The 26,740-nt window shown below is 59.6% G+C and overlaps 1 protein-coding gene across 3 annotated transcripts in view; it reads right to left on the bottom strand.

The window, feature by feature from the left end:
- Window positions 1-26,740, bottom strand: part of Nfatc1 (nuclear factor of activated T cells 1) — a 127,269-nt gene that overhangs the window by 82,082 nt on the left and 18,447 nt on the right. For all 3 annotated transcript variants that reach the window (XM_042668318.1, XM_042668320.1, XM_042668319.1), the window contains exon 3: window positions 5,023-5,182. In XM_042668318.1, the coding sequence (XP_042524252.1) occupies window positions 5,023-5,182 (160 nt within the window). The remainder of the gene's footprint in view (window positions 1-5,022; window positions 5,183-26,740) is intronic.

The following is a 26,740-nucleotide window of genomic DNA, read 5'->3' as shown; positions in this document are numbered from 1 at the left end:
AGAGAACCTTCCGCCTCCGGGGCACTGGGGAGGGTCGCCAAGGCAGGCTGGCCCCAGGGCTGAGGCTCCTCTCCCTTCTCCCCTTTCCTCGTGGGTGTGGCTGTGGCTTTTCCATTCTGCAGACGGTTGACTTAAGTTTTACAGAAAAATTTCTTGCCACACAGAGGGAAACGGGATGCTTGAAGGTGGTCAGGACACCAGGAGTGTTTAAACGTGCTGGGTGCAGCCGTGGCCCGCCCCCAACAGCGAGAGGAGAGGCAGGGGAAGGGTGCAGAAATAACTCCCAGCGCAGGGTGGAATCTGTGGTCACCGTGCCTTCGCAGCAACCCGGAGTTTTCTATTTTTGTGTGTCTTATAATTATGTGTAATTCTATTTTTATCCAAAGTGTGGTCCACCAGCCAAAAGAGAAAACAAACCCCCAAGCCCCTTCTTTTTAGCTGCTAACCTCAGGCTGGCACCGATGTGAGCTCACGGACGGTCACCAGGAAACCCCTAGCATCTCGTGAGAAATGCAGCAGCCCTGGAATTGTCTCTCGAGAGATCACTTTCCTTTTCCTTTAAATGGGGGGGAGGGGTATGTTCGGCTGAACCACACCGGCTTGCCCACGTTGCTGCCCTGGACCGATGTGTACCACTCCATCTTAATTTCTGGCGGTCCCAGGGCCTGCTTACCAGGCAAAGGTTCCACTGCTTAGCCATGGATGACTCCAGTTGTTTTTGTGTTAGTCTATTTTCTCAGCTTTTCACTGGAGCTGGCCTCAGACCTCCACCCTTCTATCTAGGCCTCCTAGGTAGCTGGGATTTCAGGCATGAGGTACCCGTGTCTGGGAATAATTTGTGAGTAAGTGACCATTCCAAGTTTCATAACTGCTCCAAAACGCCTCATTTTCCTTCAGAAATCATCTGCACTGACACATTGATGCCACCCTGTGCCTGAGACACACGGACAGCAGCAAGGAGGCTGGCCCTACAGCACAGTGCTGTGGCGTGGACACACGGACAGCAGCAAGGAGCCTGGCCCTTCAGCACAGTGCTGTGGTGCATGGACACACGGACAGCAGCAAGGAGGCCTGGCCCTTCAGCACAGTGCTGTGGTGCATGGACACACGGACAGCAGCAAGGAGGCCAGGCCCTTCAGCACAGTGCTGTGGTGCATGGACACACGGACAGCAGCAAGGAGGCTGGCCCTTCAGCACAGTGCTGTGGTGCATGGACACACGGACAGCAGCAAGGAGGCTGGCCCTTCAGCACAGTGCTGTAGTGCATGGACACACGGACAGCAGCAAGGAGGCTGGCCCTTCAGCACAGTGCTGTGGTGCATGGACACACGGACAGCAGCAAGGAGGCTGGCCCTTCAGCACAGTGCTGTGGTGCATGGACACACGGACAGCAGCAAGGAGGCTGGCCCTTCAGCACAGTGCTGTGGTGCACGGACACACGGACAGCAGCAAGGAGGCCTGGCCCTTCAGCACAGTGCTGTGGTGCATGGACACGGACAGCAGCAAGGAGGCCTGGCCCTTCAGCACAGTGGTGTGGTGCATGGACACACGGACAGCAGCAAGGAGGCCTGGCCCTTCAGCACAGTGCTGTGGCGTGGACACACGGACAGCAGCAAGGAGGCCTGGCCCTTCAGCACAGTGCTGTGGCGTGGACACACGGACAGCAGCAAGGAGCCTGGCCCTTCAGCACAGTGGTGTGGTGCATGGACACACGGACAGCAGCAAGGAGGCTGGCCCTTCAGCACAGTGCTGTGGCGTGGACACACGGACAGCAGCAAGGAGCCTGGCCCTTCAGCACAGTGGTGTGGTGCATGGACACACGGACAGCAGCAAGGAGGCTGGCCCTTCAGCACAGTGCTGTGGTGCATGGACACACGGACAGCAGCAAGGAGGCTGGCCCTTCAGCACAGTGCTGTGGCGTGGACACACGGACAGCAGCAAGGAGGCCAGGCCCTTCAGCACAGTGCTGTGGTGCATGGACACACGGACAGCAGCAAGGAGGCTGGCCCTTCAGCACAGTGGTGTGGTGCACGGACACACAGACAGCAGCAAGGAGGCCTGGCCCTTCAGCACAGTGGTGTGGTGCATGGACACACAGACAGCAGCAAGGAGGCCTGGCCCTTCAGCACAGTGCTGTGGCGTGGACACACGGACAGCAGCAAGGAGGCCTGGCCCTTCAGCACAGTGCTGTGGTGCATGGACACACGGACAGCAGCAAGGAGGCTGGCCCTTCAGCACAGTGGTGTGGCGTGGACACACGGACAGCAGCAAGGAGGCCTGGCCCTTCGGCACAGTGCTGTGGTGCATGGACACACGGACAGCAGCAAGGAGGCCTGGCCCTTCAGCACAGTGCTGTGGTGCACGGACACACGGACAGCAGCAAGGAGGCCTGGCCCTTCAGCACAGTGCTGTGGTGCACGGACACACGGACAGCAGCAAGGAGGCCTGGCCCTTCAGCACAGTGCTGTGGTGCACGGACACATGGACAGCAGCAAGGAGGCCTGGCCCTTCAGCACAGTGCTGTGGCGTGGACACACGGACAGCAGCAAGGAGGCCTGGCCCTTCGGCACAGTGCTGTGGTGCATGGACACACGGACAGCAGCAAGAAGGCCAGGCCCTAGAGCACAGTGCTGTGGTGCACGGACACACGGACAGCAGCAAGGAGGCCTGGCCCTTCAGCACAGTGGTGTGGGGCATGGACACACGGACAGCAGCAAGGAGGCCAGGCCCTACAGCACAGTGGTGTGGTGCATGGACACACGGACAGCAGCAAGGCCAGGCCGTTCAGCACAGTGGTGTGGCGCACGGACACACGGACAGCAGCAAGGAGGCCTGGCCCTTCAGCACAGTGGTGTGGTGCATGGACACACGGACAGCAGCAAGGAGGCCTGGCCCTTTGGCACAGTGCTGTGGTGCACGGACACACGGACAGCAGCAAGGAGGCCTGGCCCTTCGGCACAGTGCTGTGGTGCACGGACACACGGACAGCAGCAAGGAGGCCTGGCCCTTCGGCACAGTGCTGTGGTGCATGGACACACGGACAGCAGCAAGGAGGCCAGGCCCTTCAGCACAGTGCTGTGGTGCACGGACACACGGACAGCAGCAAGGAGGCCTGGCCCTTCAGCACAGTGCTGTGGTGCGGACACATGGTGCTGGCAGCTGTTAGCGGGCTGTGGACATGGTTGTTAAAATGCGAAGCTCTCTGCACCCACTGCCAGCTTTATCCTCCAGTCAGCAGCTCTAATTCCTCCAGCCCCGCCTGGCAGACACTGCCCAGCGCGTGATGACAAAGGCTCGGCCCCGACACCCCGGCTCTGTGGACAGGGCCCATGCCAACGTCACCTACTGTAACTGGCGCCCGGCCATTACCTCTCCACTGCTGATTCCGAAGCCTCCTCTGTTAACAGACTGATTTCCTCTCCTATTTAATATCTTTTCCACTCAGCAATAATGTGCTTTCATTCAGTGAAGCGCATAGCGGGAAACAGGAGGAATAAGTACCTACAGTTATTTAAAGGCAGGCATTACCCAGCCTTTTCCATCTGGAAGGCAGAAACTTAAAATGTCACACCGGCTGCTGTGTGCTGATGTGTCTCCTGCATTCCTCCCATCAAGCAGCTAACAAAGTAGGTATTAATTGGCACCACAAACACCACCCGAATATCATCCACAGCGCCGCTAAAGTGCTCCTTCCGCACCTTGCCCACAGACTCTGGTGGCTGATTGCTGCGTTGGCACATGGCCATTTGTCTCTGTGGCCTCCTGCCCTTTTGAGCTTTTTATTTACCTAAGTGGAATAAAATAAAAATACAGGTGCCCTGCTGGCTTGCCTCAGTCTCTAAATAACAGGGCTGGGCACCAATTCTGCGATGTTGGGGTGCGGGGGAAAAGGTTCTCGACAGTACCATGTGGTGTGGCCCAGGCCAGCAGTCAGCCGGTGGGTTCAGAGCTCACGAGGTGCCAGGCCTGGCGCAGGGCTGGTGATGGCTTTCTAGGGCCTGCCAGGTTCCCACCCCCTCATCTGGGCAGAGAAGCCATGGGCCACAGACACACCCTCGTGATCACCCGCCAACGTCCTGCGATCGTGGGCACTACCCGAAAGGAGGTCCCGTGCCCCTCTCCTGACGTGCTGAGCCGGGCTAGGGGGCCAGCGCTGCCCCGCGGGGCGCTCTGGGGAGGGAGGGTGCCGTCGGAACTGCCACACCAGGAGCCTGGTCTGCAGGTGCAGGCTCCAGGCTGCGGACCTTGGCAGACGATTCAATGACGGCAGACGTGGGCGAGCCGCCCCAGCAGCACACGCCCCGACGGCGCTCACTGCCAGGACCCCACTCGCACCTTTCAGCCTTCCCGTGGCCCGTGCTGCCCCCGGAGGACTGTACTTTTTGGGTTTTGTGCCAGGCCCAGATAGGCGGGGAACCGTGCTGGGTGCTCGTGGCTGAGTAAGTATGCTCTGGCTTTGGTATTTTCAGTTGACAACGGGTTTCCTGGGTGTAACCGTGTCTTTAGTCAAGGAACATCAGTCTTGAGAAAACAACTAGCAGACTCCATACTTGCATGTTACATATTCATAATACATGGCCAGCTGGTCTTGGCTGTTTTGTTTTTGTTTGGGGACTGGGGTTTGAACTCAGGTCCTCATGCTTGCTACCCAAGTGGTCTACCACTTAAAACCACCTCCAGCCTGCCTTTCCTTTAGTTACCTTCCAGGTAGCTAAAGATAGCTCATACTTTCTACCCAGGGCCAGACCGGTCCTCAGTCCTCTGGCCTGTGCCTCCGCTTAGCTAGGATTACAGGCAGGGTGACTGCACCCAGCTTGTTTATTGACATGGGGTTTTGCTAACAATCCCAGGATGGCCTAACACCTCCGTCCTCCTACTGTCTACCTCTTGAGTAGCTGGGGCTGGAGACCTTCCTCACCACACCCACCTGGCTTCCGTTTTTAATCAGAGACCCCTCTGGTGCTCCACTAAGAGTTGCTAGCTCCCGGCAGCGTGGGCGGGTGGGCGCAGCAGACCCCGTACCTGCACAACGGGGTGTCCCCCGGAGGATGCCTTCACAGCGCCCCGGCTGCCCTCCGTCTCGTAGTGAGCCCGGTGGTGGGACTTGGGCTGCACCTCGATCTGCAGCTCGTAGGGGCCGGAGTGGGATGGCAGCTGCCAGTCCAGGGCGGGCAGCGATGGGCTGGAAGGGAACAGAGGCCGGTGAGCACGGGGGGCAGCAATGGGCTGGAAGGGAACAGAGGCCGGTGAGCACGGGGGGCAGCGATGGGCTGGGAGGGAACAGAGGCCAGTGAGCACGGGGGGCAGCGATGGGCTGGGAGGGAACAGAGGCCTGTGAGCACGGGGGGCAGCGATGGGAGGGAACAGAGGCCGGTGAGCACGGGGGGCAGCGATGGAAGGCCTGGGACAGGGAGGGGGGGTAGCCTGCCCTGCCCCTCCTCCATGCCCCTCAGGGCAGAGAGGGCCTTCACCACAGCCCCATCCATGATCACACACAGCCCATCCATGATCACACACAGCCCATCCATGATCACACACAGCCCATCCATGATCACACACAGCCCCATCCATGATCACACACAGCCCATCCATGATCACACACAGCCCATCCATGATCACACACAGCCCCATCCATGATCACACACAGCCCCAGTGGAAGGGTCTTCACCACAGCCCCCTCAGTGCCTGGCTTTGGCCTGAGGACCAAATGTGGTCAGAGTCCCAGGGCTCCACAAGTGAGGAGCTGCAGGCTCTTGCCAGTTATTCAGCCTTCCCAACAAGAGAGAGGCCAGCGGCACACAAGGAGAGCCCCAAGGTCTGTCTCTGAGTGACCCCAGGAGGCAGGACAGGGGGACAGACAGACCAGCCTCTTGAGGCCTGGACAGGAGGGCAGACAGACGTGCCTCCTGGACAGGGGGACAGGCAGACTGGCCTCCCGAGGGAGGCCCCAGGTGGGGAGTTCTGGGGCCAGGTGGCTGCGGCCCCATCGCGATCCCTCTGACAAGGCGCGTCGCTGCATCGCGCCCTGCAGGCCCCCAGGGAGCTTCACTGTGTGGGTGGGCACAGAGTCACCTCTGTGGAAAGCCGTGCCCGCCGGTGCCCACCGGTGCCCTCCACGCCAAGGGGCCCTGCCACGGGGCCATGCCCTCCACGCCAAGGGGCCCTGCCACGGGGCCGTGCCCTCCACGCCAAGGGGCCCTGCCACGGGGCCGTGCCCGCCGGTGCCCACCGGTGCCCTCCACGCCAAGGGGCCCTGCCACGGGGCCGTGCCCTCCACGCCAAGGGGCCCTGCCACGGGGCCGTGCCCGCCAGTGCCCACCGGTGCCCTCTACGCCGAGGGGCCCTGCCACGGGGCCGTGCCCGCCAGTGCCCTCCACGCCGAGGGGCCCTGCCATGGGGCCATGCCTGCCGGGGCCCGCCGGTGCCCTCCACGCCAAGGGGCCCTGCCACGGGGCCGTGCCCGCCGGTGCCCACCGGTGCCCTCCACGCCAAGGGGCCCTGCCATGGGGCCGTGCCCTCCACGCCAAGGGGCCCTGCCACGGGGCCGTGCCCTCCACGCCAAGGGGCCCTGCCACGGGGCCATGCCCGCCGGTGCCCGCCTGTGCCCTCCACGCCAAGGGGCCCTGCCACTGGGCCGTGCCTGCCCGTGCCCACCGGTGCCCTCCACGCCGAGGGGCCCTGCCATGGGGCCGTGCCCACCAGTGCCCGCCGGTGCCCTCCACGCCGAGGGGCCCTGCCACGGGGCCGTGCCCGCCAGTGCCCTCCACGCCGAGGGGCCCTGCCACGGGGCCGTGCCCGCCAGTGCCCTCCACGCCGAGGGGCCCTGCCACGGGGCCATGCCCGCCGGTGCCTGCTGGTGCTCTCCATGCCGAGGAGCCCTGCCATGGGGCCTGCAGGCCACTTCCCGAGCCCACCAGCCGTGCCCACCCTGGCAGCTCTGCCAGGAGAAGAGCGGAGGAGCAGAGGGCCGGGCAGAGCTGGCAGACACCTACCTCGGGGCCAGAGGAGGCCGAGGAACTTGGCGCAGCCGTGGGCCTGAGCACGAAGGCCGGGCCTGCTGACCACACAGCAGCTCCGTCCTCTGCTGCCCATAGCAAGGGAAACGAGCACTGCCTGCATCCTGCGGAGGGCTGGGTTCAGCTAATCCCAGAAACTTAAAAAATGAGAGGCAGGGAGCGGTAGAGACAGAGAGATGCAACGAAACAAGAGAGATGGAGACAGGGCGTTCACGGGCAGAGAGAGAAACTGAGGCAGAGGCAGGGCGTTCACAGGCAGAGAGACTGAGGCAGAGACAGGGCGTTCACAGGCAGAGAGAGAGACTGAGGCAGAGACAGGGCGTTCACAGGCAGAGAGACTGAGGCAGAGACAGGGCGTTCACAGGCAGAGAGACTGAGGCAGAGACAGGGTGTTCACAGGCAGAGAGACTGAGGCAGAGACAGGGCGTTCACAGGCAGAGAGAGAAACTGAGGCAGAGGCAGGGTGTTCACAGGCAGAGAGACTGAGGCAGAGACAGGGCGTTCACAGGCAGAGAGACTGAGGCAGAGACAAGGGTGTTCACAGGCAGAGAGACTGAGGCAGAGACAGGGCGTTCACAGGCAGAGAGACTGAGGCAGAGGCAGGGCGTTCACAGGCAGAGAGACTGAGGCAGAGACAGGGCGTTCACAGGCAGAGAGACTGAGGCAGAGACAGGGCGTTCACAGGCAGAGAGACTGAGGCAGAGACAGGGTGTTCACAGGCAGAGAGACTGAGGCAGAGACAGGGCGTTCACAGGCAGAGAGACTGAGGCAGAGGCAGGGTGTTCACAGGCAGAGAGACTGAGGCAGAGGCAGGGCGTTCACAGGCAGAGAGAGAAACTGAGGCAGAGGCAGGGTGTTCACAGGCAGAGAGACTGAGGCAGAGACAGGGCGTTCACAGGCAGAGAGACTGAGGCAGAGACAAGGGTGTTCACAGGCAGAGAGACTGAGGCAGAGACAGGGCGTTCACAGGCAGAGAGACTGAGGCAGAGGCAGGGCGTTCACAGGCAGAGAGACTGAGGCAGAGACAGGGCGTTCACAGGCAGAGAGAGAGACTGAGGCAGAGACAGGGCGTTCACAGGCAGAGAGACTGAGGCAGAGACAGGGCGTTCACAGGCAGAGAGACTGAGGCAGAGACAGGGTGTTCACAGACAGAGAGACTGAGGCAGAGACAGGGTGTTCACAGGCAGAGAGACTGAGGCAGAGACAGGGTGTTCACAGGCAGAGAGACTGAGGCAGAGACAGGGCGTTCACAGGCAGAGAGACTGAGGCAGAGGCAGGGCGTTCACAGGCAGAGAGACTGAGGCAGAGACAGGGCGTTCACAGACAGAGAGAGAGACAGAGGCAGAGACAGGGCGTTCACAGGCAGAGAGACTGAGGCAGAGACAGGGTGTTCACAGGCAGAGAGACTGAGGCAGAGACAGGGTGTTCACAGGCAGAGAGACTGAGGCAGAGACAGGGTGTTCACAGGCAGAGAGACTGAGGCAGAGACAGGGCGTTCACAGGCAGAGAGACTGAGGCAGAGGCAGGGTGTTCACAGGCAGAGAGACTGAGGCAGAGACAGGGCATTCACAGGCAGAGAGACTGAGGCAGAGACAGGGCGTTCACAGGCAGAGAGACTGAGGCAGAGACAGGGCGTTCACAGGCAGAGAGACTGAGGCAGAGACAGGGCGTTCACAGGCAGAGAGACTGAGGCAGAGACAAGGGTGTTCACAGGCAGAGAGAGAGACTGAGGCAGAGACAGGGCGTTCACAGGCAGAGAGACTGAGGCAGAGACAGGGCGTTCACAGGCAGAGAGAGAGACTGAGGCAGAGACAGGGCGTTCACAGGCAGAGAGACTGAGGCAGAGACAGGGCGTTCACAGGCAGAGAGACTGAGGCAGAGACAGGGTGTTCACAGGCAGAGAGAGAGACTGAGGCAGAGACAGGGCGTTCACAGGCAGAGAGACTGAGGCAGAGGCAGGGTGTTCACAGGCAGAGAGACTGAGGCAGAGACAGGGCGTTCACAGGCAGAGAAACTGAGGCAGAGACAGGGCGTTCACAGGCAGAGAGAGAAACTGAGGCAGAGGCAGGGTGTTCACAGGCAGAGAGACTGAGGCAGAGACAGGGCGTTCACAGGCAGAGAGACTGAGGCAGAGACAAGGGTGTTCACAGGCAGAGAGACTGAGGCAGAGACAGGGCGTTCACAGGCAGAGAGACTGAGGCAGAGGCAGGGCGTTCACAGGCAGAGAGACTGAGGCAGAGACAGGGCGTTCACAGGCAGAGAGACTGAGGCAGAGACAGGGCGTTCACAGGCAGAGAGACTGAGGCAGAGACAGGGTGTTCACAGGCAGAGAGACTGAGGCAGAGACAGGGCGTTCACAGGCAGAGAGACTGAGGCAGAGGCAGGGTGTTCACAGGCAGAGAGACTGAGGCAGAGGCAGGGCGTTCACAGGCAGAGAGACTGAGGCAGAGACAGGGCGTTCACAGGCAGAGAGAGAAACTGAGGCAGAGGCAGGGTGTTCACAGGCAGAGAGACTGAGGCAGAGACAGGGCGTTCACAGGCAGAGAGACTGAGGCAGAGACAAGGGTGTTCACAGGCAGAGAGACTGAGGCAGAGACAGGGCGTTCACAGGCAGAGAGACTGAGGCAGAGGCAGGGCGTTCACAGGCAGAGAGACTGAGGCAGAGACAGGGCGTTCACAGGCAGAGAGACTGAGGCAGAGACAGGGCGTTCACAGGCAGAGAGACTGAGGCAGAGACAGGGCGTTCACAGGCAGAGAGACTGAGGCAGAGACAGGGCGTTCACAGGCAGAGAGACTGAGGCAGAGACAGGGCGTTCACAGGCAGAGAGAGAGACTGAGGCAGAGGCAGGGCGTTCACAGGCAGAGAGAGAAACTGAGGCAGAGGCAGGGTGTTCACAGGCAGAGAGACTGAGGCAGAGACAGGGCGTTCACAGGCAGAGAGACTGAGGCAGAGACAGGGCGTTCACAGGCAGAGAGACTGAGGCAGAGACAGGGTGTTCACAGGCAGAGAGAGAGACTGAGGCAGAGACAGGGTGTTCACAGGCAGAGAGAGAGACTGAGGCAGAGACAAGGGTGTTCACAGGCAGAGAGAGAGACTGAGGCAGAGACAGGGCGTTCACAGGCAGAGAGACTGAGGCAGAGGCAGGGTGTTCACAGGCAGAGAGACTGAGGCAGAGACAGGGCGTTCACAGGCAGACAGAGAGACTGAGGCAGAGACAGGGCGTTCACAGGCAGAGAGACTGAGGCAGAGACAGGGCGTTCACAGGCAGAGAGACTGAGGCAGAGACAGGGTGTTCACAGGCAGAGAGACTGAGGCAGAGACAGGGCGTTCACAGGCAGAGAGACTGAGGCAGAGACAGGGTGTTCACAGGCAGAGAGACTGAAGCAGAGACAGGGCGTTCACAGGCAGAGAGACTGAGGCAGAGACAGGGCGTTCACAGGCAGAGAGACTGAGGCAGAGACAGGGCGTTCACAGGCAGACAGAGAGACTGAGGCAGAGACAGGGCGTTCACAGGCAGAGAGACTGAGGCAGAGACAGGGCGTTCACAGGCAGAGAGACTGAGGCAGAGACAGGGTGTTCACAGGCAGAGAGACTGAGGCAGAGACAGGGCGTTCACAGGCAGACAGAGAGACTGAGGCAGAGACAGGGCGTTCACAGGCAGAGAGACTGAGGCAGAGACAGGGCCTTCACAGGCAGACAGAGAGACTGAGGCAGAGACAGGGTGTTCACAGGCAGAGAGACTGAGGCAGAGACAGGGTGTTCACAGGCAGAGAGACTGAGGCAGAGACAGGGCGTTCACAGGCAGAGAGACTGAGGCAGAGGCAGGGCGTTCACAGGCAGAGAGACTGAGGCAGAGACAGGGCGTTCACAGGCAGAGAGACTGAGGCAGAGACAGGGCGTTCACAGGCAGAGAGACTGAGGCAGAGACAGGGTGTTCACAGGCAGAGAGACTGAGGCAGAGACAGGGCGTTCACAGGCAGAGAGAGAAACTGAGGCAGAGGCAGGGTGTTCACAGGCAGAGAGACTGAGGCAGAGACAGGGCGTTCACAGGCAGAGAGACTGAGGCAGAGACAAGGGTGTTCACAGGCAGAGAGACTGAGGCAGAGACAGGGCGTTCACAGGCAGAGAGACTGAGGCAGAGGCAGGGCGTTCACAGGCAGAGAGACTGAGGCAGAGACAGGGCGTTCACAGGCAGAGAGACTGAGGCAGAGACAGGGCGTTCACAGGCAGAGAGACTGAGGCAGAGACAGGGCGTTCACAGGCAGAGAGAGAGACTGAGGCAGAGACAGGGCGTTCACAGGCAGAGAGACTGAGGCAGAGACAGGGCGTTCACAGGCAGAGAGACTGAGGCAGAGACAGGGCGTTCACAGGCAGAGAGACTGAGGCAGAGACAGGGCGTTCACAGGCAGAGAGACTGAGGCAGAGACAGGGCGTTCACAGGCAGAGAGAGAGACTGAGGCAGAGACAGGGCGTTCACAGGCAGAGAGACTGAGGCAGAGACAGGGCGTTCACAGGCAGAGAGACTGAGGCAGAGACAGGGCGTTCACAGGCAGAGAGACTGAGGCAGAGACAGGGTGTTCACAGGCAGAGAGAGAGACTGAGGCAGAGACAGGGCGTTCACAGGCAGAGAGACTGAGGCAGAGACAGGGTGTTCACAGGCAGAGAGACTGAGGCAGAGGCAGGGTGTTCACAGGCAGAGAGACTGAGGCAGAGACAGGGTGTTCACAGGCAGAGAGACTGAGGCAGAGACAGGGCGTTCACAGGCAGAGAGAGAGACTGAGGCAGAGGCAGGGTGTTCACAGGCAGAGAGACTGAGGCAGAGACAGGGCCTTCACAGGCAGACAGAGAGACTGAGGCAGAGACAGGGTGTTCACAGGCAGAGAGACTGAGGCAGAGACAGGGTGTTCACAGGCAGAGAGACTGAGGCAGAGACAGGGCGTTCACAGGCAGAGAGACTGAGGCAGAGACAGGGCGTTCACAGGCAGAGAGAGAGACTGAGGCAGAGACAGGGCGTTCACAGGCAGAGAGACTGAGGCAGAGACAAGGGTGTTCACAGGCAGAGAGAGAGACTGAGGCAGAGACAGGGCGTTCACAGGCAGAGAGACTGAGGCAGAGACAGGGCGTTCACAGGCAGAGAGAGAGACTGAGGCAGAGACAGGGCGTTCACAGGCAGAGAGACTGAGGCAGAGACAGGGTGTTCACAGGCAGAGAGACTGAGGCAGAGACAAGGGTGTTCACAGGCAGAGAGACTGAGGCAGAGGCAGGGTGTTCACAGGCAGAGAGAGAGACTGAGGCAGAGACAGGGCGTTCACAGGCAGAGAGAGAGACTGAGGCAGAGGCAGGGCGTTCACAGGCAGAGAGACTGAGGCAGAGGCAGGGTGTTCCCAGGCAGAGAGACTGAGGCAGAGACAGGGCGTTCACAGGCAGAGAGAGAGACTGAGGCAGAGACAGGGCGTTCACAGGCAGAGAGACTGAGGCAGAGACAAGGGTGTTCACAGGCAGAGAGACTGAGGCAGAGGCAGGGTGTTCACAGGCAGAGAGAGAGACTGAGGCAGAGACAGGGCGTTCACAGGCAGAGAGAGAGACTGAGGCAGAGACAGGGCGTTCACAGGCAGAGAGAGACTGAGGCAGAGGCAGGGCGTTCACAGGCAGAGAGAGACTGAGGCAGAGACAGGGCGTTCACAGGCAGAGAGACTGAGGCAGAGACAGGGTGTTCACAGGCAGAGAGAGAGACTGAGGCAGAGACAAGGGTGTTCACAGGCAGAGAGACTGAGGCAGAGACAGGGCGTTCACAGGCAGAGAGACTGAGGCAGAGACAGGGTGTTCACAGGCAGAGAGAGAGACTGAGGCAGAGACAGGGCGTTCACAGGCAGAGAGACTGAGGCAGAGACAGGGCGTTCACAGGCAGAGAGAGAGACTGAGGCAGAGACAGGGCGTTCACAGGCAGAGAGAGAGACTGAGGCAGAGACAGGGTGTTCACAGGCAGAGAGACTGAGGCAGAGACAGGGCGTTCACAGGCAGAGACTGAGGCAGAGACAGGGCGTTCACAGGCAGAGAGAGAGACTGAGGCAGAGACAGGGTGTTCACAGGCAGAGAGACTGAGGCAGAGACAGGGCGTTCACAGGCAGAGAGAGAGACTGAGGCAGAGGCAGGGCGTTCACAGGCAGAGAGACTGAGGCAGAGACAGGGCGTTCACAGGCAGAGAGAGACTGAGGCAGAGACAGGGCGTTCACAGGCAGAGACTGAGGCAGAGACAGGGCGTTCACAGGCAGAGAGACTGAGGCAGAGACAGAGCGTTCACAGGCAGAGAGACTGAGGCAGAGGCAGGGCGTTCACAGGCAGAGAGACTGAGGCAGAGACAGAGCGTTCACAGGCAGAGAGACTGAGGCAGAGACAGGGCGTTCACAGGCAGAGAGACTGAGGCAGAGACAGGGCGTTCACAGGCAGAGAGACTGAGGCAGAGGCAGGGTGTTCACAGGCAGAGAGAGAGACAGAGGCAGAGACAGGGCGTTCACAGGCAGAGAGACTGAGGCAGAGACAGAGCGTTCACAGGCAGAGAGACTGAGGCAGAGACAGGGCGTTCACAGGCAGAGAGACTGAGGCAGAGACAAGGGTGTTCACAGGCAGAGAGACTGAGGCAGAGACAGAGCGTTCACAGGCAGAGAGACTGAGGCAGAGACAGGGCGTTCACAGGCAGAGAGACTGAGGCAGAGACAGGGCGTTCACAGGCAGAGAGACTGAGGCAGAGACAGAGCGTTCACAGGCAGAGAGACTGAGGCAGAGACAGGGCGTTCACAGGCAGAGAGACTGAGGCAGAGACAAGGGTGTTCACAGGCAGAGAGAGAGACTGAGGCAGAGACAGGGCGTTCACAGGCAGAGAAACTGAGGCAGAGACAGGGTGTTCACAGGCAGAGAGAGAGACTGAGGCAGAGACAGGGCGGTCACAGGCAGAGAGACTGAGGCAGAGACAGGGCGTTCACAGGCAGAGAGACTGAGGCAGAGACAAGGGTGTTCACAGGCAGAGAGAGAGACTGAGGCAGAGACAGGGCGTTCACAGGCAGAGAGACTGAGGCAGAGGCAGGGTGTTCACAGGCAGAGAGACTGAGGCAGAGACAGGGCGTTCACAGGCAGAGAGACTGAGGCAGAGACAGGGCGTTCACAGGCAGAGAGACTGAGGCAGAGACAGGGCGTTCACAGGCAGAGAGACTGAGGCAGAGACAGGGCGTTCACAGGCAGAGAGACTGAGGCAGAGACAGGGCGTTCACAGGCAGACAGAGAGACTGAGGCAGAGACAGGGCGTTCACAGGCAGAGAGACTGAGGCAGAGACAGGGCGTTCACAGGCAGACAGAGAGACTGAGGCAGAGACAGGGCGTTCACAGGCAGAGAGACTGAGGCAGAGACAAGGGTGTTCACAGGCAGAGAGAGAGACTGAGGCAGAGACAGGGCGTTCACAGGCAGAGAGACTGAGGCAGAGGCAGGGTGTTCACAGGCAGAGAGACTGAGGCAGAGACAGGGCGTTCACAGGCAGAGAGACTGAGGCAGAGACAGGGCGTTCACAGGCAGAGAGACTGAGGCAGAGACAGGGTGTTCACAGGCAGAGAGACTGAGGCAGAGACAGGGCGTTCACAGGCAGACAGAGAGACTGAGGCAGAGACAGGGCGTTCACAGGCAGAGAGACTGAGGCAGAGACAGGGTGTTCACAGGCAGAGAGAGAGACTGAGGCAGAGACAGGGCGTTCACAGGCAGAGAGAGAGACTGAGGCAGAGACAGGGCGTTCACAGGCAGAGAGAGAGACTGAGGCAGAGACAGGGCGTTCACAGGCAGAGAGACTGAGGCAGAGACAGGGTGTTCACAGGCAGAGAGAGAGACTGAGGCAGAGACAGGGCGTTCACAGGCAGAGAGACTGAGGCAGAGACAGGGTGTTCACAGGCAGAGAGAGACTGAGGCAGAGACAGGGCGTTCACAGGCAGAGAGACTGAGGCAGAGACAGGGCGTTCACAGGCAGAGAGAGAGACTGAGGCAGAGACAGGGCGTTCACAGGCAGAGAGACTGAGGCAGAGACAGGGCGTTCACAGGCAGAGAAACTGAGGCAGAGACAGGGTGTTCACAGGCAGAGAGACTGAGGCAGAGACAGGGCGTTCACAGGCAGAGAGACTGAGGCAGAGACAGCGTGTTCACAGGCAGAGAGAGACTGAGGCAGAGACAGGGTGTTCACAGGCAGAGAGACTGAGGCAGAGACAGGGCGTTCACAGGCAGAGACTGAGGCAGAGACAGGGCGTTCACAGGCAGAGAGACTGAGGCAGAGACAGGGCGTTCACAGGCAGAGAGACTGAGGCAGAGACAGGGCGTTCACAGGCAGAGAGACTGAGGCAGAGACAGGGTGTTCACAGGCAGAGACTGAGGCAGAGACAGGGCGTTCACAGGCAGAGAGACTGAGGCAGAGACAGGGCGTTCACAGGCAGAGAAACTGAGGCAGAGACAGGGTGTTCACAGGCAGAGAGACTGAGGCAGAGACAGGGCGTTCACAGGCAGAGAGACTGAGGCAGAGACAGGGCGTTCACAGGCAGAGAGACTGAGGCAGAGACAGGGTGTTCACAGGCAGAGAGAGACTGAGGCAGAGACAGGGCGTTCACAGGCAGAGAGACTGAGGCAGAGACAGGGCGTTCACAGGCAGAGAGACTGAGGCAGAGACAGGGCGTTCACAGGCAGAGAGACTGAGGCAGAGACAGGGCGTTCACAGGCAGAGAGAGACTGAGGCAGAGACAGGGTGTTCACAGGCAGAGAGACTGAGGCAGAGAGGGCGTTCACAGGCAGAGAGACTGAGGCAGAGACAGCGTGTTCACAGGCAGAGAGAGACTGAGGCAGAGACAGGGTGTTCACAGGCAGAGAGACTGAGGCAGAGACAGGGCGTTCACAGGCAGAGAGAGAGACTGAGGCAGAGACAGGGCGTTCACAGGCAGAGAGAGAGACTGAGGCAGAGACAGGGCGTTCACAGGCAGACAGAGAGACTGAGGCAGAGACAGGGCGTTCACAGGCAGAGAGACTGAGGCAGAGACAGGGCGTTCACAGGCAGAGAGACTGAGGCAGAGACAGGGTGTTCACAGGCAGAGAGACTGAGGCAGAGGCAGGGTGTTCACAGGCAGAGAGACTGAGGCAGAGACAGGGCGTTCACAGGCAGAGAGACTGAGGCAGAGGCAGGGTGTTCACAGGCAGAGAGACTGAGGCAGAGACAGGGCGTTCACAGGCAGAGAGACTGAGGCAGAGACAGGGCGTTCACAGGCAGAGAGAGACTGAGGCAGAGACAGGGCGTTCACAGGCAGAGAGACTGAGGCAGAGGCAGGGGCGTTCACAGGCAGAGAGACTGAGGCAGAGACAGGGCGTTCACAGGCAGAGAGACTGAGGCAGAGACAGGGTGTTCACAGGCAGAGAGAGACTGAGGCAGAGGCAGGGCGTTCACAGGCAGAGAGACTGAGGCAGAGACAGGGCGTTCACAGGCAGAGAGACTGAGGCAGAGGCAGGGCGTTCACAGGCAGAGAGACTGAGGCAGAGACAGGGCGTTCACAGGCAGAGAGACTGAGGCAGAGACAGCGTGTTCACAGGCAGAGAGAGACTGAGGCAGAGACAGGGCGTTCACAGGCAGAGAGACTGAGGCAGAGACAGGGTGTTCACAGGCAGAGAGACTGAAGCAGAGACAGGGCGTTCACAGGCAGAGAGACTGAGGCAGAGACAGGGCGTTCACAGGCAGAGACTGAGGCAGAGACAGGGCGTTCACAGGCAGAGAGAGAGACTGAGGCAGAGACAGGGTGTTCACAGGCAGAGAGAGACTGAGGCAGAGACAGGGTGTTCACAGGCAGAGAGACTGAGGCAGAGACAGGGCGTTCACAGGCAGAGAGAGAGACTGAGGCAGAGACAGGGTGTTCACAGGCAGAGAGACTGAGGCAGAGACAGGGCGTTCACAGGCAGAGAGACTGAGGCAGAGACAGGGGTGTTCACAGGCAGAGACTGAGGCAGAGACAGGGCGTTCACAGGCAGAGAGACTGAGGCAGAGACAGGGCGTTCACAGGCAGAGAAACTGAGGCAGAGACAGGGTGTTCACAGGCAGAGAGACTGAGGCAGAGACAGGGCGTTCACAGGCAGAGAGACTGAGGCAGAGACAGGGCGTTCACAGGCAGAGAGACTGAGGCAGAGACAGGGTGTTCACAGGCAGAGAGACTGAGGCAGAGGCAGGGCGTTCACAGGCAGAGAGACTGAGGCAGAGACAGGGCGTTCACAGGCAGAGAGAGAGACTGAGGCAGAGACAGGGTGTTCACAGGCAGAGAGACTGAGGCAGAGACAGGGGTGTTCACAGGCAGAGAGACTGAGGCAGAGGCACGGGTGTTCACAGGCAGAGAGACTGAGGCAGAGGCAGATGGCCAGGGAAAGGCGAGGCGGAGGGAGGAGCGGCAGCCCGGTGCGGCCACGGTTCCGACAGCTTCTGCGTCTGAACCCCGCACCTGACCTACCCAAGAGTCATTCTGTGTGAACAATTTCCTCCTCCGCGCTTTACGTGTTTGGCAGGTGCCACATAGCTGGAGTAACAGCAGTCTGCCACGGACGCGGCCGGAGCGTCTGCGCCAGCTGCGCAGGGCACCACGGACGCGGCCGGAGCGTCTGCGCCAGCTGCGCAGGGCACCACGGACGCGGCCGGAGCATCTGCGCCAGCTGCGCAGGGCACCACGGACGCGGCCGGAGCATCTGCGCCAGCTGCGCAGGGCACCACGGACGCGGCCGGAGCGTCTGTGCCAGCTGCGCAGGGCGCCGCTCCTCGGCTGTGATGGCCACAGGGCTCTGCTCACACAGCAGGCTCTGGAGGCCTGGCCCACCCACAGCCTCGAGCCGGTGCTGACAAAACTGCTCAGCGCTGATCTGAGTTAGCACTTGGCACACCTTCAACTCAAGTCCGTCTGTCCGTCATCTGTCCATCCATCCATTTATTAATTTTTGTGCAGGTCCTGGGGTTGACTCTGAGCCTGAGCACTGTCCCTGACCTTCTTTTGCTCAAGTCTAGTGCTCCACCACTTGAGCCACAGCTCCTACCTGGACTGGCTTCGAACAGCGATCCTCAGATCCCAGCCTCCTGCGTAGCTAGGATGACAGGCGTGAGCCTTTCGGTCCATTTTTTCAGAAGCCACCTTCAACGCAACCCCGAGGGTGCTGGCTAGGTGACCAGTACCATGGACGCATTGACGTTAAAACATCTGTCACATGCCACTGTCCAGAGATGTTATTACAACCGGATGTGGATAGGGAAGTACTGTACATAAAAAGGGGCCTAGCTTCACAAAACAAAGCATATAATGTTTTTAAAAGGTCCCACTTTTGAACATTTTAACATATTGCTCACAAATGGTTTAATCAAAGCATCACAGGTTACCACACAAAAAAATCTGTTATGTTTCTTCCAGTCTGCTGCAATTACAAATACCAGTGGTAAGAAGTCCACATAGGCACGGCGCCGGCGGCTCACGCCGGCCATCCTAGCCACTCAGGAGGCTGGTGTCTGAGGATCATCAGACCAGGCAGGAAAATCTGTGAGATTCTGGTCTCCAATTAACCATTAAAAACCCAGAAGTGGAGCTGTGGCTTACGTGGTAGAGCTCTAGCCTTGAGCACCAAAGCTCAAGGCCAACGCCCAGACTCAGAGTTCAAGCCCTAGGACCAGCAAAACTCAAAACAAAACAAACACAGAAAGAAACTCACATGATGGACCCTTCCTTTGCAAAGGCTCACAGGTCGGAGCACGTGAGCTCTGGGCCCCTGTGCACGAGCTCCTGTTTCCTGGGGGGTGGTGACTGGTCACAACCAGAGCCTACTATGTTTTCATCTCTGTCCCAGCTAAAGGATTCCCCCGGAAACGGCTTCCTGCCTGCTGTCTGCACCTTCACACAACACCGAAACACAAGCCAAACTGAAGCAACAGGAAGTGTGTGGATGACAGTAAGCAAAACTACTCATCTGCCAGCAGTAATGGTGCTGAGCCTCTGAGTGCCCCTGGCTTCTATCGTGAATGTTCTGGAAGACTCCATGGGAACCCAGGCCCTTTCCAGAGCCCTGGGGCCCCGCACCCATCCCGACACTGGACGCACGGCTGTGGTCGATGTCCCGTGCGCTGCCCCTAGGCTGGTCACCTCTGAAGAGCTATGCCACGGCTGCATGCTGGGGGCGGGGGGCAGACAGCCTCATAAACTTCACGTGGTGGAGACAGTGCAGAATTAAACACGTACGCAGACGGGGAGGCAGACAGCCTTGGGCTATGCTACTGGCTAACACTGCAATTAATTTGGACATCCTCCCCGGGGGACCACAGCAGGACCAAGTGCCCTGGGCTCAGCCCCAGAAGCCCCTCTGCCTAACCAAACCGTAATTACCTGGCTGGCTTCGAGCAAATCACTCTTCTCCCCTGCACTCTAGCAGGGAAGGTTTGCAAAGCTCTTCCTCAACTGCGTGAGGGTCTGGGGGGGCCTGGGGCCTCCACGCCAGGGGCTCCCGTGGGGGCGGGAAGTCATGCCTTCCTGAGCTCTACAGCATGGGGGGAGAAGCCACCAGCGTTGATCACAGCACCCTTTCCTCCCGACCGCACAGGGCGTGTGTAAAGATGCTGCGGCACACGAGTCACAACCTGGACACCACCTACACGCGGCATCCGACACCCACGCCTCTGAAGGCCGGAGGTCAGTGTCAGCGACCCCCTCGGGCCAGCAGTCTCGGTGGAGTGCTGGTTCCAGCTGCCAGCCGTCTCCTCCCGCTCGGCACCATTCTACGAGGGACTGACCAGCTCTTGATCAAGAGCCAACACCAGCCACATCCCAGGGCTCAGAAAACACTGTGGGCAAGCCCTAAGATTCGGCCTCGCTTTCCCTTTGTCCTCACAGAACTGTTGCTTGCATTTCCACAAAGCAAGCCCCAAAGAACTGGGAATCAAGGCAGCCCCTCCAGGGAAGCACAGGCACATGGTGCCACCCATGCCAAGGCTCAAAGGCGGTGAGCTACAAAAACGGTGCCCGTGGCCACTGACCACCGGAGGGGCAGCAGGGCAGCAGGAGCAACAGCGGCCCGGCCCTGGAGCCCAGGCCAACGCACGGCCCGGCGCTCAATCCGCTGTGTGTGAACCATCACATCCCATTCAACAGCCAAAAACACCAGGGTTATCAAGGCCACAGCCCCGACAGACAGACACACACCACACAGCCAGAGCCAGACCTGGAGAAAGCCCCAGGACCCACACCAATCTAAGGGGGATCAGAGATCAGCGAGCCACGTGACAGTTCAAAAACCATCATCGAACCCAGGTGGGAGACAGGATTGCCTGGCAATCCTGCAGAAGAAACAGAGAAGGGAGCAAAACGTCCTAGTAATGACACCAGCCGACCCCCAGAGCTGCTAGGAACACCAGGCTCAGGGAATCTGAATGCCTGAAGAGATGAAGGGCTTGTGTGAGGTACTAGGGGAGATAATGGTGTCATAATCAGCTATTTTCCATCTTGGAGAGGCATGGAGAAACCTTTATGGATGTAGCTGTGGGTGCCGGTGCCGCCTCAGGTGGATGGAGCCAGTGACACCCATGGTCCAGACTTAAAATCCTGGGGTGAAACATGAAAGAGAGAAAATAATCTTCAGGACTGAGCCTCCAGGGCATGAGCTGGAATGGCCACATCACTGAAGCGTTGAGATCGCTTTCCTTTACCGCGGTCTCTTCTTCTTAAAATACTGGGTTTGTCCAACAATGAAAATACTAAGTTGGGCTTTTTTTCCCCTTTTGGTAGCACTGGGGTTTGAGTTCAGGGCTTCGCATCTGCTAGGCAGGAGCAGTTTTTTAAACTATGACTCCAGCCCTTTTTGCTCTGGTTTTTTTTTTTTTGGGGGGGGGGGGTGGTCATGGGTCTTGAACCCTGGGCCTGGACGCTGACTCTGAGCAATTCAGCTCAAGGCGAGCGCTCTACCACTTGAGCCACAGGCCACTTCCAGTGGTGGTGATTTTTGAGGCAGGGTTTTCTCTTGCCCAGGCCAGCCTGAGTCCTGATCCTCTCACTCACACTTCCCACCGGCAAGCGAGTGCCAGGGGCCAGCACTCACCATCACACCTAGCTGGCCTAGAGCTCCCTGGTCTAGAACTCGGAGCCTCCTGACGGCTGGGATGGCGGGCAGGGGCCATGCGGAAAACACATCCTCATGGCTCAGGTTTCAGTGTCTGCAGTGGAGGGGCCGCTCTGGATCCACCTCCCCAGACACCGGGGGACCGGGCAAACCTCTGAGAGCACCTGTCTCCATAGGAGTTCTTCTACTTGGGGAAAATCTTGGTGTTCTCTAGCAAACCTCTGTGTGGAGCTGTCTATCCCCCCTGTGATTCCAAGGCCGATGAGACTACCGAGCAAACTAGCCAGGACTAGAACTTGCCCTCAGGAAAGAAAATAAAGGCAACTTTAAGGAAAACAAGACTTCAAAGTCTTGTTTTTTTTTGGGGGGGGGGGGTGTCATTAGCCTATGGCTTCCTAATTGTTTACTTTTTTGTAGGTTTTACCTTAATTAAAAGAGATAAATAAAGGAAGGAGGAGGCAGCATGGAGGAGGGGGAGGGGCCACTGGGCTTTCCTCACCGGCCATTCCGGTGGAATCCTGGCTTCAGAGGCTGTCCATCTGGCTGGGTCTGACCTCAGGACCACACAGCCATCCAGCTGTCTACGGTTCAGAGTTCATCCCACCCAGGAGAGCTCTTCCTGGAGGGTGGCATGGGGAAGGAGCTATGAGGGATACCCACCGTCCCAGACCCAGTTCTAATCATGGTCTCTGGACGGACCTGGCTGCCCAGCCCCGGGGCCCGCTCCACCGGCCAGCGGGCCGGCTGCCACCTTCCATGGGTCAGCTGGGAACGGGAGCCTTCACCGGCTCTCCACTGTTGTTTCTGTGGGGAATGATGGACACGGGGGAGGGACTTCAGAACCCAGCACACCTCAAGGTCTCCGGTGGGAAGAGGGGGCTCCTGTCAGCAGTCTGACCATGAGGGCCCCTGGCTGGGAGGCTGTCCTGCGGAGCTGCACCCTGACACGGCTGTCTTGGGAGGCCCCACCCACCGGTGCAGACAGAAGACACTGTGGACGTCTGGATGGAGGAAGGGGCAGCAGGGTTCCGCGTGCGGCGTAGCCTCCTCCACCACCAAAGGCCACTGCGGTCCAAAGACCACTGCGGTCAGCCCTCCAGCTAAGGAGCTCTCCTTCCAAGGCCCTCTCTGACCAGGGCCCGCACACACCCAGTGCCACCGTCCGCCCCACCCTGAGGGAGACCCTGTGGCAGGCTTGGCGGGGGAGGGGCAGCAGAGAGAAAAAGCAGAAGCATTTCCAGGGAGGTGGGTCCTCAGGAAAGGGGCTCCCTCGGCCCAGGAGCCGGTCTGTCTGTGCACCCTGACTTTCTCCAGCCCCTCTGCTGCCTCTTTGGAAGTCGCAGCCAATCTACAATGAGTTTAAGAGCGAGAGTGCCGGAGGCCACGCTTACGGTGTGTGACAAAAAGTAAAAACAAAAGGACAAAAACAAAAAAAGAAAGAGGAGGGCTGAGAAGGTGGCTCGGGGTAGAGCACTTGCCTTGCATGCATGAGGCCCTGGCAAACTCGATTCCTCAGCACCACATAAGCAGAAAAAGCCAGAAGTGGCGCCGTGGCTCAAGTGGTAGAGCACTAGCCTTGAGCAAAAGAAGCTCAGGGACAGCACCCAGGCCCTGAGTTCAGGCCCCAGGTCTGGCAAAAAGGAAAGAAACAAGACCAGAAATCCGGCGTCACATACGTGAATTCATGGCGCCCAGAGCTCTCCCAGGCCAGGGGAGCTGCGTGTTCGCTGCCAGAGTTCCAGAAGCCTGCTCTGCCCGCCCCATCTCACAGTGACCTACAGGGAGGCCAGGGCAGCATGAAAAGGCCACTTCTGCCGCCCCCCTGCGTTCAAGGCTACCCGGCCGCAGGAGACGCCCTGAGCCACAGGGAAGGGAGTCCACACGGAGGCGGTGGCTCCACACACTGCGCCACGGCAGGCCAGGGGCCGCACGGGCTCCTCGGCTGGTGGAGACAGGATTCCAACTCCTGGGGTCGAGGCTGACCTTTCTCATCAGTCCAGGAAGGGCCTCAGAAAGGCAGCCAGGCACTGTGGGAGCTTCTGGAAGCCTCCGTGTTGCCACTGTGACGGACAGCTCCTGCATGATGGCATCGCCCCCAGTGTGGCATGGCCAGCAGCGAGGCCCACCCCTCCTGACGCCGGGGCCTGGGGAATCTAAGCCATCGTGCTGAGGCCCGTTTCTCACGCTCCTCTCCACCAGGTCCTCATCTAGAAAGTCTGCTGTGGCCTTGAGAGCTGCAGTGCCCACCTGGGCACCTCAGAGGGAAACGCATACCCAAAGGAGCGCTCAGCCACTATAGCAAATGCTTGCAAATCAAACTCCAGCTTCCAGAAGGAGTTTTAGAAGAGGTCGTTGCAGTAACCCTTATGACTGAAAAATACTTGCTCCAGACACTGGGAAACACTTGGAATAAACCCCTTGTGCTACGGCTGGCATCTTGTCCAGTGCTCTTCCGGAGTGGAGACGGCTCTCCCTGCTCATCCCATACTTCTGAGAACATTTGAGCAGGAATCCACCGCTGGGGTGTGTGTGTGTGTGTGTCTGCCGCCGGTGTGTGTGTGTGTGTGTGTGTGTCTGCCGCGGGTGTGTGTGTGTGTGTGTGTGTCTGCCGCGGGTGTGTGTGTGTGTGTGTGTGGCTGCCGCCCGGGGTGTGTGTGTGTGTGTGGCTGCCGCTGGTGTGTGTGTGTGTGTGGCTGCTGCTGGGGTGTGTGTGTGTGTGTGTGTGTGTGTGTGTGTGTGTGTGTGTGTGTGTGGCTGCCGCCGGTGTGTGTGTATGTGTGTATGTGTGTGTGGCTGTCGCTGGGGTATATGTGTGTGTGTGGCTGCCGCCGGGGTGTGTGTGTATGTGTGTGTGTGTGTGTGTGTGTGGCTGCCGCTGGTGTGTGTGTGTGTGTGTGTGTGTAGCTGCCTCTGGGGTCTGACCTCAGGGCCTAGGCACTGTCCCTGAGCTTTTTGTTGAAGGCTTGCTCTCTACCACTTGAGCCACAGCTCCTCTCCTGGGGTTTCGGTGGTTAGTTGAAGAGTCTGAAGGACTTTGTTTTTTCCTGCCCAGGCTGGCTTTGAACCATGATCCTCGGATTTCAGCCTCCTGAGCATCAAGGATTACAGGTGCCAGCCACTGCTGTCTGGCTAAAACTACTGTTTTGTCTGTGGTGACAGGAGTAGCCCTGGCCAGGGCTCTTAACACAAGACTCAGGAAGGTTCAGGGGGCTCCGGGGACAGACCCACCCCGGGGTGGCCCCATGCCAGGGCACAGCCTCTCCTCTGTTCACAGTCGGCAATGCGCTAGCTCTCCCCAGGGACGCAGAAGCGCCAGCATCCCCTTCATCCACAGTGTATGAAGAGCTGCAGGCAGGCAGGGCTTCATCCACAGTGCATGAAGAGCTGCAGGCAGGCAGGGCTTCATCCACAGTGTATGAAGAGCTGCAGGCAGGCAGGGCTTCATCCACAGTGTATGAAGAGCTGCAGGCAGGCAGGGCTTCATCCACAGTGTATGAAGAGCTGCAGGCAGGCAGGGCTTCATCCACAGTGTATGAAGAGCTGCAGGCAGGCAGGGCTTCATCCACAGTGTATGAAGAGCTGCAGGCAGGCAGGGCTTCATCCACAGTGTATGAAGAGCTGCAGGCAGGCAGGGCTTCATCCACAGTGTATGAAGAGCTGCAGGCAGGCAGGGCTTCATCCACAGTGTATGAAGAGCTGCAGGCAGGCAGGGCTTCATCCACAGTGTATGAAGAGCTGCAGGCAGGCAGGGCTTCATCCACAGTGCATGAAGAGCTGCAGGCAGGCAGGGCTTCATCCACAGTGCATGAAGAGCTGCAGGCAGGCAGGGCTTCATCCACAGTGCATGAAGAGCTGCAGGCAGGCAGGGCTTCATCCACAGTGCATGAAGAGCTGCAGGCAGGCAGGGCTTCATCCACAGTGTATGAAGAGCTGCAGGCAGGCAGGGCTTCTCTCTTCATAGCCTCCCAAGGCTCTGAGGCACCACGCCAGGCCCCGGGGGAAAGGCCAGCATCGGAAAGGGTGCCACCCTGCACCAGAAGCAAGTGCATGCAAGCAACCAGCACCGAGCTGTGCCCCAGGGAGGTGCATCCACTGAGCGGCACTCACAGGCTCAGTCCTTGATCATGATCCGGAGAGTTCCACATGTGTCCCTTACCCAAGAGGTCCTAAACTCCCCCAAAGGGCTGGGTTCCGGGGCTCCTTCCACCCAGCGAGCCCCACCTCGGCCCCCACCCCAGCGCCTCCTACCTATGCTCAGAACAGCCCTCTGTAGCCACTGGGGCCCGGCTCTTGTCCTCAGCGGCAGGGAAAAGCCCAGTTCCTTCCTAGATGCTAAGCAGCCTTGAGCCAGAACAGAGATCAAGCACCAACTGACCCTGGCAGGGGTGAGCTGCTCAGCCAGTCCCCCGTGATCTCTGCTCCAGTCCCAAGCTTCAATAACACTCAGTTGAGCCCTAAACTCTCAAACCGCGAAACTGCATCCAACACCCTGGTGAAGTCCACACACAACTTGTTCAGCTACAGCAAGAACTCAGGCTCACTCCCCGACACCGGGAGGGGACGGCGCCCCGAGGACCTGGAGGAACTGGGCGCACAGGGGCTCCTCAGTGTGCGGACAGCCAGGCGGCCGGGCTCCTGGAGAATTCTCAGCCCCAAGCCAGGGGGATGAGAACCCAGCCTTCCCGAGGCCCCAGGGCCACCCTGCGGCCCCACGACCAGGTCGCTCTACCTCCTGGTAAAATAACCTCATGCATCGTCTCTCCTGCCGTTTCCAGGGCAGCCGCTAACGAGCCCGTGGAAACACAGCACAGGGACCAGGAAACACGTTTTGAGCTGGAGCATGCAGTGGGTACGGCAGCACGGCAGCCCTGATGGTCAGGTGGGTGTCACTGGCCGTTTCCACTGCCCAGCGGATGCCACGGCCCTGCCCCGCACAGGAGCCCTGTGACCGGGAGATAAAGTCCAGGGGATCACAGGCCACCCGGCCACTGCCAGGGCCCCCAGCAAAGGAAGCAAACAGCAAGCGTGCCTTCCAGGTGGCGTCACAGAGGGCTGGGGAGGGAGGACGGGGACTGAGCCACCCCAAACACCCGAGTTCCTGAGGATCGGTGAAAAACGGGGGTGGGGGGGGGGTTAAAGGCATGGTGTCATTTTTCCTGGCCCAGTGTACAGGAAGTCCCTCCAACTGCTTTGTGGAGCCTTAACCCCCATGAGCTTGATGAGCTTGGAGGAAGGGCCGTTGAAGAGGTGGCTGAGTCGAGTCAGACCAGGTCACCGGGGTGGGGGTGGGGGCCAGGCCTGGGCCATGGCGTCTCACCAGGAACCCCTCCGTCCCGAGCCTCCAGCCCGAGCTGTGAGAGTTCTTGGCGGGGGAAGTGTCAGGGCAGGGCAGCCCCACCCAGCAGCACACAGGCTTTCCAGAATCCTCACGACTCCCCCAACCCTGCATGGGTGTGGGTATCATTACAGCTGAGGAGATTTTTCTTCCCTTTATCTCAAGAATCCAGTTGGAAGCCGGGCGCTGGTGGCTCACGCCTGTAATCCTAGCTACTCAGGAGGCTGAGATCTGAGGATCGCGGTTCAAAGCCA

Source organism: Dipodomys spectabilis, unplaced genomic scaffold, assembly GCF_019054845.1.
Source record: "Dipodomys spectabilis isolate Male_0828 unplaced genomic scaffold, ASM1905484v1 ptg000432l, whole genome shotgun sequence".
NCBI classification, from domain to species: Eukaryota; Metazoa; Chordata; class Mammalia; order Rodentia; family Heteromyidae; genus Dipodomys; species Dipodomys spectabilis.
The sequence above is the reverse complement of the archived record's forward strand: the minus strand, read 5'-3'. Positions and strand labels throughout refer to the sequence as shown.